At 43.8% G+C, this 13,266-nt stretch overlaps 1 protein-coding gene across 1 annotated transcript; it reads right to left on the reverse strand.

The window, feature by feature from the left end:
• Window positions 1-6,672: 6,672 nt before the first annotated feature.
• Window positions 6,673-9,958, reverse strand: CFL2 (cofilin 2). The gene is made up of 4 exons (XM_054400144.1): window positions 9,947-9,958; window positions 8,195-8,502; window positions 8,012-8,088; window positions 6,673-7,917 (listed from the first exon to the last, which is right to left on the reverse strand). Exons 1-4 carry the CDS (start codon window positions 9,947-9,949, stop codon window positions 7,805-7,807), a joined length of 501 nt encoding a protein of 166 aa, XP_054256119.1. The 5' UTR covers window positions 9,950-9,958; the 3' UTR covers window positions 6,673-7,804.
• Between the last annotated feature and the right edge of the window lie 3,308 nt (window positions 9,959-13,266).

The raw sequence follows: 13,266 nt of genomic DNA on the forward strand, positions 1-13,266 counted from the left end.
GCCTGCATTCTTGTCCTTTAACCACTGAATGTGGTCCAAACACTATTTTAAGAAGAAACTGGGAAAATTTGTATTTGCACACAACCTAAGGTGCTGATGCAAAGAGAAACAACTCTTCTCAACTACCCACAATTTGCTATTACAGCAGAAAAACTGATTATTAACACCATTTCTGGGGAAAAAAAAAACAAACTAAAGGATGAAAAAGAGAGGTAAAAGCAGGAAATTCCAGGTTCCTTAAATATCTAGACAGAAAGTATTTAAAGCACAAACATAAAATCCTATTATTCCATTTCCTGGATGTAAGTAGATTTCCAAATTAAAGCTGTTAAAGTAAGATTCTGAATTACTGTGGATGCTAAATATATTTTAATGTATCGTTATGGCTCTGTGCAGAGGAGAACTGCAGACAAACACAGGGCCACGTGCTTCTCGAATCTGATGTGCACAAAGCTGTCTACTGGGAATGCCTCAACTTTGTGTTTCACTATTACAGCAACTGCTTCAGTGCTGTGAGAAGAATGCTTTTCTCCCTTCTGGTAATTGGGAAAAAATCACATTTCATAGCTCAGATGGTTGACTGGATGACCATAAGAAAAAGCTATAATTGCACTCTGCCCTTTCTATTGTTGCTCAGCCTGGAGAAGAGAAGGCTTCAGGGAAACCTTATAGCAGAGTGCCAGTACCTAAATGGGGGCCTACAGGAACCTGGAAGGGGACTCTGCAAGGGCATGTCATGATAGGACAAGGGGTAATGGCTTTAAACTGAAAAAGACTAGATTTAGGTTAGATGTAAGGAAGAAATTCTTCACTGGCCAGGGTGTGAGGCATTGGAACAGGCTGCCCAGAGGAACTATGGATATCCCCTCCCTGGAAGCATTCAAGGATAGATGAATGGGGCTTTGAGCAACCTGGTCTAGTAAAAGGTGTCCCTGCCCATAGCAAGGGGGTTGGAACCAGATGATCTTTTAAAGTTCCTTACAACCTAAACCATCCTGTGATTCTACTCAGAATGAAAAAGGATGTGAAATGGTTTAGATGTTGATATCACAGTAACCTCAACATATCCTGGGCAGGAAGTTTATCTAGCTCTGCAAGGAAGGAAAGCGAACCGCTCCCACGTGGATGTTCCAACACTTCTTCAACCCTATCACGAAGATTTAGGGCATCTGTTCAGTCAGAAGCTCAATGGAAGACCACTTGGATTTAAGAGGGTTATCATCTTCCTTGCAAAACTGAGACCAGGGTACAGAAATAAAATTGGTTTAAATTATTACTAATATTGATGACTTTGAGATGTTTTTTATGATGCGTTGTGAGCATTACGCTGGCAGTGCTGAACTTCAGGCAGTTAAAATCATAATGAAGTGATTGAATTAAAATAATAATGAAATCAAAACAACTGCCAGAATTGCCAAAAGGTTGTATACCTAAATATAGCTTGTCCTGAATATACCTCTGACCATTGCACCTGTCAAAATAAATCTATAAAACTGTTTAGAATCAAAGCCAGATGTTTTTGTCACAACAGGTAAGAAAAAATAAATCATAGGTGATTATCATTGTGACCCTGAGAGCTGTTTCACTCAGCCTTACCAGTGAACAAGGCATTCAGCCAGCTTGTAAAGTCTTTGTCTAAGAATAATTAAGACATTCTTTTCTGTTTTCACAGATTTTCCAGGTTGGAACTGTTGAACATGAACCCGGATGGGCTGACATTCTCATCAGAATAACCCAACAGTCACAAATGGCATTCAGGGCTAAACATGTTTAGTGGCCACAGAGGCTAATGCCATGCATTTGTTTCCTATGGGTGTTCTACAAGATGCCTTTCCACTTCAGTCACACAGAATAAATATTGTTTAGAGATTCTTGTTACTCGGAAGGAGAGTTCTGGGAAGCGATTTTGAAATGTGGATGCTGGGGAATAATGCAGCACTACAAAGGGAATTCACCAGCCCAGAAAAAATAAAAACCTTCAGGTGACTGATCCTGCATCAGTGTGGCCAAGGAAGAGCTAAAATTATGCTACTGCTTCGTGAAAGAATTTATGCATGCAATGAATTCTGTGGACTGGGAAGTGTTTCATCTTTAAGTCACGCTTAAAAAACAGAGCTAAGACTATAATATATGACCATGAATTATATTTGTCACTTGCAGTCACCTAATTAAGAATGACACCATCCTCACTCCTGATGTAATAGCTTAATTACTGTATTCAGTGTAATCACACAATACACATTTTTAAAGGGTTGTTCAAATGTAGCTTAGGTGCATCCCCTATATGATATTGATAGCCAAGAGCCCCATCATAGCGTGGCTTCATGGTTGTAGGAATAAACTAATTTCACCGGTACAGAGCTGTATGTTCACATTTCATTGCATAGTTGACACTGTGGAATCAGTACATTCAGGCAGAGCAAAAGATAACATAAGCTCAGTCTTTACAGCTGCAAGCTCACGCTGAAACCAGAAGCAAATCCTTTGCTGTAACCCTTCCACCCCCCCTGCCTTTGCCAGATGTACAGGTCTGTGTGAAAAACTGCTCCTTCTAAACCTCCCTCTGCTTCTCTGCACCTTATTTGCTACATGCACATTCAGTTTTCTGTTGAGGCAGCCAAGATGGAAGAAAAGCTTAGCTCTCACATTAGCCTTAATAGAAGGTCACAGATGAAAGCAGTGCTGCCACTAAGAGGAAGCAGACACAAATAAGGCTCTCTAAACTGGTTCTCAAAAATCACATCTCCTTTTTCAAGCCAGTGTATACCCTGCAGCTGTGCTCACCAGAGAGTAACTGATGCTTTTAACTTCCTGCATAATGGAAAAAGCTTTTGAGGAGCATAATATTACAGCATTTAGTTTTTCTAAATCAAACCCCTACAATCACAAACAAGAGAGTGGAAAAATAGATACTAAAAGGTACAAGTGGAGATTGTCTGTAAAGCTTTAAAGAAGATGGCAGGCAGATGGTAGGGATTTGCAGTGACACAGCTGTTTTTAAAAATAAAGAGGTGGAAGAGGAGAGGCATGATTACAGCTACACACACACACATTCCTAAGCCTGTTCACACACACACACACAAAAAAAAAAAAGCTAGCAGCAGGAAATTGAGGTTTGGGGGTAGGGGGTGGGTTGTTGTTTTGTTTTTATAATCTGAATTGACATTTAGAAACTTTTCCAAAATAACCAGCAGGACCTTCAGGTTTCTTTTCCAATCATTAATTTCCTGAGTCACTACAAAGTAAAGCTGACAACAGAAAGATTACCCTACAGTGAGATATTAAACAATGTCAGAATTACTTTCAGTGCCACCAGTTTTTTTTGCTGCAAGCCTTAAACAATACAAAAAGACAATTCTATCAAGTAACATAAATTATATTACCTGTTTGAATTTCCTCTGCAAGGCTTTAATTTTTCACTCTAGTGGGTTTTTTTCAGGTGTTATTAGTAGATTCCATAGGTAAGCAACAAAAGAAATAGGAAAATGTATGGGGGCTATTCTAGATTTAACAGCGTGGGAGGGGAGGCAGGGAAATGCCCAAATTCAACAGGGTATAAACAAGCACAGAGTATGAATCTAGTGAGAAAAGAACATTTTTTTTAGCTGAACGGTAATTTGTATAAAAACAGTTTCATAGAGAGAGCTTTCCAAAGGTTGTTAGGTAAACAGTAAGAAGACTGTTCATCTACAGGGTAAAAAGCCTCTCTTCTCTAGGGTACCCAATGAAGCAGTCTCTTGACAGCTTTGTTTACAAAATTAACTCCCTTCCAGTTAAGCTATTCCTAGACCCAAGAAATTTTACATTAAAAGGAGATCTATCACTTCTAGCAAAAGAATCATTTTTTGATCTCCATGATTCTTCACCTTTTTCACACCTCATCAGCTGCCTTTCTTCCAAGCATTAAAAATGACTTGTCCATTTAAACACACTTTTTGCTTTTTTAAAAAAATGCACCTGATTATCTGGACAAAACAAGGCCCAAAACAAAGAAAAAGGTTCTCCAGCACCAACACAGTAAAAACTCCTCGATACCTACCCCAGAGCCACCAGTGCTGTGTATTGAACTGAACTGGAGGTGAAACCCTGTAACGAAAATGCATTTACTCCACAATCTCTTCTTTCACAGCATCTGGGCTGATCCCAGTCCAAAGGCAACAGGGAAGTGCAGGTGCCGCATAGCACACACAAACAAAAACTCGACATGTGAAGACATTTAAATTAATTTTATTGATGCCAGGTTTTCAAAATCGGAAATATCTCAAAGAAATTCAATACTTATAGACAGGTGCTACATTTGATGTTCTTTCATCCACCGTTAGTGCCGCGTTTGTCACTCTACAGTCGTTAACTCACCACCACAAAACTAAAGGGAATTTAACATAACTTTATTAAAAAAAAAAAAGAAAGGCAGATATGAAAATTTGGTTTATACTGGAATTGGCATAAGAGAGTAAAGCTTATTATGAGGTTGTGGCAATTGCTGTACTCCATCTCCCGTTTGGAGGGAACGGTACAGAAGAGTCATCTTCCACTTACAAGAGAAACACTTTGGGTTCCATTTAATGACCTGACTAGGAGTGATTCTTCCACTCAAGTCTATATAAATTTAAGCTTTGCATTTCTAAAAATTGCCACAAGCATAAACATCACCTACTCACCCCAGTCTTTTGGGACTGATTTCCCTCTCCAGAGAAATCAAACCCGTCTGTCTGCACCTCTTCCAGGATTTACCAAATCAAACAAAACCTCTGGGTGTAAAGTACTGGTTTTAGAAGAAAAATGCCATTTCTGCACAAGCTACTACTCTCAGGAAAATTTTATTTAAACATTTATCGATAACTGAAGCCAAGATACCCAAAAGTCACATCTACATGGAGATACACAGAAGATACTCAACTTGAGAGGATTTTCCTCCACTTCTCAATCACAATGAGGCCCTCACCATTTTTGCATAATGACAGAAAACAACAGCTGACAAACCATTTTGGAACAGATGCCAGCTGTCTCTCATTCATTTAATAATTCAAACAGTAACAGTTCTGTAGCACTATATTGTGTTGGGTTTTGTTCAGGTTTTTTCTTTCTTTTTTTTTTTTTGTTAAATTATTTTTATTTTCCTTTTTTTTTTTTTTTTTTTTAAGCAAGCCATCTGAATTGGACCTCGCATCAGTCAGTCAGTCATTTCAAGAACAAACTGAAGGCAGGCTGATCCTTTTGGATCCAGAACTTGTTTTGGTTAAGAATCTCACATAAATACAGTTTGTGCTTAAATTTTTATATCTACTTGGACTGAGTGAAGATAACACCTAAGCTAGGGTTTTTTTAAAAAAAGTAACATTTAATATTCAACTTAGAAGCCACAGACATCTTCCCAGACTGTTTGCAGCGAAGACAAACAATAAATTTAAACACAGTACTGCTTAAAAAAGTTTGCTGTCTACAATGAAATTCAAATGGTTTATTAAAATTTAAACATTTTTTCAGTTTTGGCATTTTCTAAAGAAACCATTTATACCTTGTGAAAAAAAAATCAGTTAAAAGATCATTGCATTATACTGTACTGAACTCAAGTCAGACATAGAGCACAAAGTAGATCTTTACATTAAACTGGGCTTTGCACACAATGTGAATAATCAGAAATAGACTATTTTGAGGAATAAAAAGATAATGTTGTTTGGTTTTTTTTAATCTAGACAACATGCATACCATCAGTTACTTCTCAACCTTAAAAGGTACCTGAAAGGAGAGTTTTGTAGAACAAAACCAAGACTTGTTAATACACTTAGTAAGTCAGTGGTCATCATGCCTTTTAGTTAAATTTTAGTAAAGTTTAGTCTACATAGAACAGCTAACACAATGAGGTGTGCAAGTCATAGGGACAGCCAGAAGCCTGAAACAAAGTCTTAAAGTTCTACAGGACAAGAGAGCCTAAACACAGTACCAGTAGGTAATTTAAATTATTAAATAAAAAAAAAAATTAAGGAAGAAAAAAAAAATTCTTTGATTACTGTCTGCTTCCCCGTTGCAAAAGGGTTAGGGACTGAACATACAGGGCCTGTATTTAAAAGCTCCACAGTTTCACTCGACCAACTTTTTAAAAGAAGGTAAAGAGCATTCCTTCTAGCAGCACGTACAGCTCAGCTGCGAGCGGCTGCCTCACAGCGCTCCTTTATGCATACCAGGAGAATCATGTCCAGTTTTGCCATTTGTGGATAACGATGACAAGATACAAAAGCATGTGTTTGCCATAAATAGCTCTGGCTAACGGAGGATTGCTCACACAGAGCAGATCAAATTCTCTATAAGGAGAGCATTATTTGGCTCCCAGCCAAAACATGTCCCCAGTGCAAGCCTCAGTAGTGGCAAACACTTTCCAGTTCTATTTACATAGAAGCTCACAAGTAGAACAGTTCACTTGGGCTGTTTCTTGTACCAAGTCCATCCTAACTGCTTAACGCTCAAACAAAAATTATTTACCAGCTTCATATTCTGCATCTAACTGTCATGACACACCACCTTACCGAAAAAGACAGCAAGCTGTTTTAAGATTTTGTGCAAGGTTTTACTCTGACATGTAGAACTTTAAGAACATTCAGGTAGGAAACACACTGCGTGGTTAATTATTTCATATTTTTGCATTTCTGACACAAGTGTTTTCATGAAACTAATGGTCTCTAGTAGTGGTAGCTTCTTTACTTTTGACAGTAAACTAGGATCACGTCCTTTATCGAATTATCAGAATAGAGCCACAAAGTATTGTAAAGCAGTGCCTAAATCGTGATTAGGAATGGAAAAAAAAAACAAAAGAAAACAAACCCAACTTGCATTATTTAACAGGAGATTAATGATTGCTTATCTTTACAATACTTCCCACAGACGTTATTTGAAATATGCTTAAACACTTAAAAACTATATTCTCCAATGAAAACAAGGCAACGTTCTGTAATAAGCCACAAGTTTTATTGCAACGTGGCCAGTTTTTGATCTCAAAAAAACCCCAAAAGAAAAAAACCACCAATGTTCCATTTAAGGCTCTTTTCAGTACAGAAATTGCCACCGTGACTGATGTTTTACAAAACTTTAGTGTTTCAAGACTCACATGGTAAACAGGTAACTTCTACTCCTGTTCAGTAGTGTACATTCAATGGAAAACAAAAGGCATCGTAACAGCTACTTCATTTATAAAGATATGCATGTAACAGGAATGAAAACTGAGGTACTACAATAATCTGATGACATAGTTACAGCAACTTAATTGGCATTCCTTTGGGGGGGAGGGGCGGGTCAAACATCTTACAAAAAAGTGCTTTAAATGCATAGTGTTGTGTGCTGCCATGTCACAAAAAATAGGCTTGTCAAGGCAGGTGAGGTGTATGAATGCACAAGAGCCTCATGGAACTGCAATCAAGTGCAACTGTAAGTAATACTGTATAGAGTCTACCATCCGACCAGTGGACGATACTTTCAAGGCATTCAATTAGCTTACCCTTTGCTGTCTGCTAGACTATTCACATTAACTATCACATTCATTGTACACGTTGCAAGGAATGCCTGCCACGTCACTTTTGGCTAAGAGCATGACGTGAAAGCATTCCTTGGATCCTACATAAAACTACCAGGATTAAACAGTCTAATGGCAATCACTGGTAGACTGCTTAACAATTACATCTCCTTCAGGGGCATTAGGGAAAGGGACTTATTTTTTTGAGGAGGGAAGGGGATGGGGGGACTAATACTATTCCAATTGAACGAGCTGCAGAAATGGAAGCTCCTTAGATCCAGATGGCACTTGTCTGTCTTTTTATAAGGGTTTTCCTTCAAGTGAAACTACAACGTTGCCTCCCAATTTCTCTCCAAGTGTTGAACGGTCCTTAATATCATCCAAACCATTTACTTGCCACTCGTGTTTAATACCTGGAAAGACAGACGTACAACAATGCACTTGTGAGAACCTCGACATCTAAATGGCATTGTAACCAATGAACAAAAACATTTCTTAGGTCTGTACCTGTAAATTTCTTTTTAATGGCATCTTTAGAGCTTGCGTAGATCATCTTGCTTTTTAAAGGTGCACTTTCGGGAGCCCTTTATAGGAAAAGAAGAAAAAAAACCACAACAGGACAGTTACTCAGTCACCCCATGTTAACTCCAGAATATTCAATTTTAACAGCAAGCATTGCTTTTTACACACCAGAATATAAATACCAGGTCTTCTTTCTTAGATTCCTTTGTCTCATATGTGGCATCATACAAAGCGTATCTGCAATCATTCAAAGGTAGCAACTTCACAAAGGCTGTATAGGGGTCCTCCACAGTATCTCCAATGTCACCAACCAATATCTGCTTTGACTCCTCTACAATTATTTGTTTTTTGTCATCGCTTAAGCAGAAAAGAACAGCTTTCTTTCTTTTTTTAATCTCTTCAGGGGTTGAAGATTTCCTTACTTTCATGTCATTAAAAACCTTTATGACTTCGTCATTCACTGTTACTCCAGAAGCCTGTAAAATGAGATCAAAGGAATAATTTAAACAGCAAAAATTAACACCCACTAGAAAAGATGATAGCCCACAGTGCTAGATAAAGCCTGCCTGCACCCATAAATATAGAAATACTACACTCAACGTGAACACACTAGGAATTTAGCAGTCTTTACAGGGTTGGGGCAGAAGATGTAATAAAGGAGGTGTAAATTCTGGACTCTCTTGTTGCAGATCTCAGCATCTTCTGCTGTGATTCTGCACAGCAGTTTTAGACAAGCAGGCAGACAACTGTACTACTCAAGCAGTTTTCCATTACCTTATCATGCAGTTGGCTTACTTGCGGGGGGTGGGGTGGTGGGAACTGAACACAGGAGTTTGTAGTATTAAGTTGGGGGGGTGGGTAGTGGAACAAATGCTACAGCAGCAGCTCACATCCAGCACTGTCATGACTCTCATTTAGTTGGGTGATGTAAGGCTCTCCAAGCAGCAGAAATGTTTTCTGCATTGTGTCAGCTTCAACACCGCGCTTTAAAAACTCCCGAATTTACTTCGTACTGGTGCACAAGCGTTATTTAATTGCTCTTCCCTCATACGAAAATACTAGTTACAAAGTCTGCAGCTCTCATAAGGCCCGTAAACTGTTCAAACCCTGAGCCTAAACCGGCAAGAAAACAAAGCACGGACAGAACAAACCGGGAGCGAGCACACGACAAAAAGAAAATCATTTAGGGAACCCCTCAACTGCAGCGCCTTTGCTCGCGGTCCAACAATTGCATCTGAAGAGGAGGGCGCTGCCAGAGCGGGCGGCTCGGGGAAGGCAGGTGCACGGCTCGCTAGGAGCCCTGGGCTTTGTCCCCGGGAGAGCTCGCTTGCCTCCTTTCGCTGCTTTGTTCGCGGGGACGGTGTTCGCCTCCGAGGAACCAGCGTCCCGCCGCCCCGCGTCCTCCAGACCCGCTTTCGGCCACCCTCGCTCAGGTTCCAGCGCGGCTGCGGCAGCGCCGGCGCCTCCAGCCGATCGCTTCCACGCCGGCCGCAGACAGTCCTCGGGCCCGGGACCACGGCGGCTCGCAGCAGCCGCTATCCTGAAAGGCCGCCAAGAATCCCTCTCTCCGCGGCCACCGGCAGCGGCCGGACCCCCGCCCCTTACACGTCCAGACACTCGCACGCCCGGGCGATGCCGCAGGGAGCGCTGCGCCGCCCGCCAGGCCCTAACCGGCGGCCCGCGGCCCCGCCGCGGCCCTCCCGGCCGCCCGCTCCTATCCCGCGGCCGCTCCCACCGCCCCTTCCCCCCGCACCCGGCTAAAATTAGACTAAAATGGCCGCCGGAGCCGCGGGGACGGACCGGGCCGCGCCGGGCCGAGCCGGGCCTGCTCAGCTCAGCCACGCGCCCCGCCGGGCTGCGCTACCTCTCCCCACGCAGGCCTCTCCTGCCGCCCTCCCCTCTTGGCCACGCCGCTCTTACCATTTCGCCGGGTCCCGGGGCGGCGGCGGCTGCGGCTGCCTGCGGTGCGGGGCTGCTGCACGCAGGAGAGCGCTGCGCTGGGGGCGAGGCGGGCGGGGACTCGGGCCGGGCGGGGGCTGAGCCGCGGCGGCCGGGGAGGGCCGGTCACATGGGCCGAGCCGCCACCACGTGCCGCCGGGCCGCGCCGCACCGCCCCCCGCGGGGCAGGGCTGGGCCGGGCCGGGCCGGGCAGGGCCTGCAGGTGGCGGGCCCCGGCCGCCCGCGAGGCGCGGGGAGGCGTTGCCGCTCGCCTGCGGGTACGGTAGACAGCGCCCGGGTGCGTGGATCCTGCCGCCTGCCTATGCGGCCGCCTCGGCCTCGCAACCCCGAGCATCCCGCCTGGGCCGGTCACAGGCCTGCGCTGGCCGGTTGCTGGCAGCTGAGGGGGCGATGCGGCCCGCAGCCTGGCGTGGATCACAAGCAGGCAGTAGTCGGCGTCAGGTCGCGAGGCACGATGGCGGCAGGGCTCCTCGTGCAGCCAGCTACGAGCTGCCCGGAACGCCGCAGTTCCCAGCCCTGCCACTGAGCTCCTGTCCTATGCGGCTTCTTTCCCAAGGTGCTTTCTGCTGCTCTAAAGTCATGATTTGGACATCCCCCCCGCGTTGCACTTCGCGGCCAGGAGCCGGCTGTCTGCACAAAGCCTGACAAGCCGGTACTGAGGGCGTTTTGTTGCTGGCACCATGTCCCTGCCATGAACAGGAGCTGTGCTGCTGCCACGGCTGCCGGCAGGCTCTGTAGGCAAAGGCCCCGCAGGCCTGGCACAGAGACAGCAGCTTCTGTGTTTTTGAAAAAGCTCTTCAAACGAGAATGTTTCACTTGTCCATGCTGAGCTGGACAGAGCACAGGACCAAACACGGAGCATATGACCTCTAGCCTATCCAACTTTACAAGCCAAACTGCTGTGTCTGAAAACCATGAGATGACAATCATGCAGGATCTCAAACAGTACCCAGCCTGCCTCCTGGCTGTTCAGTCATCTGTCCCCAAAACACCTGCATTGCTAATCGTTCCTTGGTTTGTCAGCACGCAGTATGTACACATGTGCATGTAAATACACATCCATACTTTATTTTTCTCCCTTCCCCATTACTATATGCTGACCACATAAGCCACTACGTTTCCAGTCTCCTTTTTGAGTTACACCCCACCCTTGCTGTATGCAGAATTCAAGACTGAATTGCATGTATCAATATCCAAAATTTGGCCCATCAACCTGGAAATCAGTAACCTTTGAACTACATCACCCATCAACTCTTTCTAGCCACACATTCAGGACTTGCCACTGCTGCTCATGTGAAAATGACGAGTCCATTAGACTCAACTATTTTCCAGCTGATGGCCACTCATGTACTGTCTGTTCGGTGCCAGCAACATGAGGCCCAGGAAAGAGAACCTTTGTTGCATATTTGCATATAAAGAATCAGCCATCACCCAATTCAGTTTTCAAATACAACACGTGCTGCTTTTTGATCAAACAAGTAACTAGTTAGGACAGGTGAAGGTTGTTCTGGGAAATAAAAGCACAAATCCTAAACCATGTAGCTCTCAAAATGCAGTTTTGTGATTGGCTTGAACCAACATAAGGCCATGGGAATGTCTTGACAGCCTCATTTCTGGGCTCTTGCACAGATTCAGGGACTGGGGTGAACTTAAGCAGTTATCTCAAAACAGTCTTTGTGACACTGCAGCTTATTATGGCATACTGTGCATGACATATGCCCTTCTCAGTGTCCCAAACGGAGGTCTGCATACTTGCAAGCCACACAAGATGTTGGGAGGCCACAGTGGCAAATAGCAGCAGGGGGTTTCCTTTTTCCTTGTAAGCAGATGTAGCCATGTACATGTGTAGTACATCCTCCAGTGCCAGTGACCACTGTCACTGCAATGGGCTCAGCAGGCTTCTAAAAATACTGTGAAACTGCCACATATGAATGCCCTGATCTCGTGCCCTTGCAGAGGACCCACAGTCACCCATGCAGGCTCTCTGCACTGTACAGCCCAGGCTTGTAAAATTAAAGTTGGAGAAGGAGTTACCACCTCCATAGCTGCATGGCCATGTAGATGCTCCAGGAAAGAGTTACCAGCTCCAGAGTTATATGGCCAAGTAGCTGCTCCAGGGATGAGAAGTGCAAAATTGTGCATGACTCACCCTCTTGCCTTCAGTACCATGGAAACTGAATAATGAATCAGAAGTGCTTGTTATTCTCTTCACCTCACAATGTGCATACCTGAGGTACCCATTGCATATGGCTGACTGGTACCTGCAGTCATCAGAGTATGTAAGAAGCAAGAGCTGAAGAAGGAGTAGTTTATGACTATAAAAGTCTCTGAGAAATAAATGAGTTTATCAAAATCAGACAGCATTTATCAGGGTTGAAAAGCAGGTCACAAGTAAACAGAAAGGGTTTTATCATTTTCAGGAAGATAGACTATGGACTCCCAGTGACTGCAGTGATCAGAGGAACTTGTGACAGAGCCCAGTGGTGACCTTGAAGGCCAAAGAAATGGCCAGTGTCCAGCCAAGACTAGTAATGACCAAGCAAATCTTATTGATGGAGCACACCCAGACCATGCTGGTTCCCCACTTTGGCATCTCACTGCACTCAGGAAGCATCGAGTTTCACTACCCTTGTGCCACAAGACCTGCACCCCACCAGGCACCACTGAAATAGCCCTGTGATTCAGAGGGACCAGGAGGAGCAGCACTCAAAGCTCTGTGAATGATACCCTATGCAGAGCGTGTGCCTCTGAGGAAGCCCTCGAAGCCTCCCTCCACCCTCTGTGGATGGAAGCAATGACTCACCCTGAAGCAGAAGGTGCTGTTTGTTTGCATTCAACCCCTGGATGCTCATTAGTATGAAGTGATTAAAGTGGACTAAGTTGCCTTTTGCATTGAAGCTCTATGAAATCATAGATCTTTGCTGCCCATCCTCTTCTCTGTCAACATCACCAAACTTCACGTTACCATTTCAGCCTCATTTCTTCCAGAAGCAAGGCCTCTGCTTGGCCTCCTTGGGCATCCCCTCTCTCACTCAGGCTAGTCCTTGTCCCACTGACATTTTAACTTGTTAGCTTATTTAAATCTGGCAGAAGGATAGAGGTCACAAAAGTAATTAAGATCCTTGATTAAGTAATTAAATTTCACACAATAATTTGTTTGAGACAGAAGAAAATGGGACTGTACATCTATCAGCTCAACTCAGGAACTTGTTGGTTTCTGCTGGGAGGTATCAGATCTCTTATGGTGTAGACAGATTACCTTCAGGAAGAGGACTACAAAG

This window comes from Indicator indicator, chromosome 4, assembly GCF_027791375.1.
Source record: "Indicator indicator isolate 239-I01 chromosome 4, UM_Iind_1.1, whole genome shotgun sequence".
Taxonomy (NCBI): Eukaryota; Metazoa; Chordata; class Aves; order Piciformes; family Indicatoridae; genus Indicator; species Indicator indicator.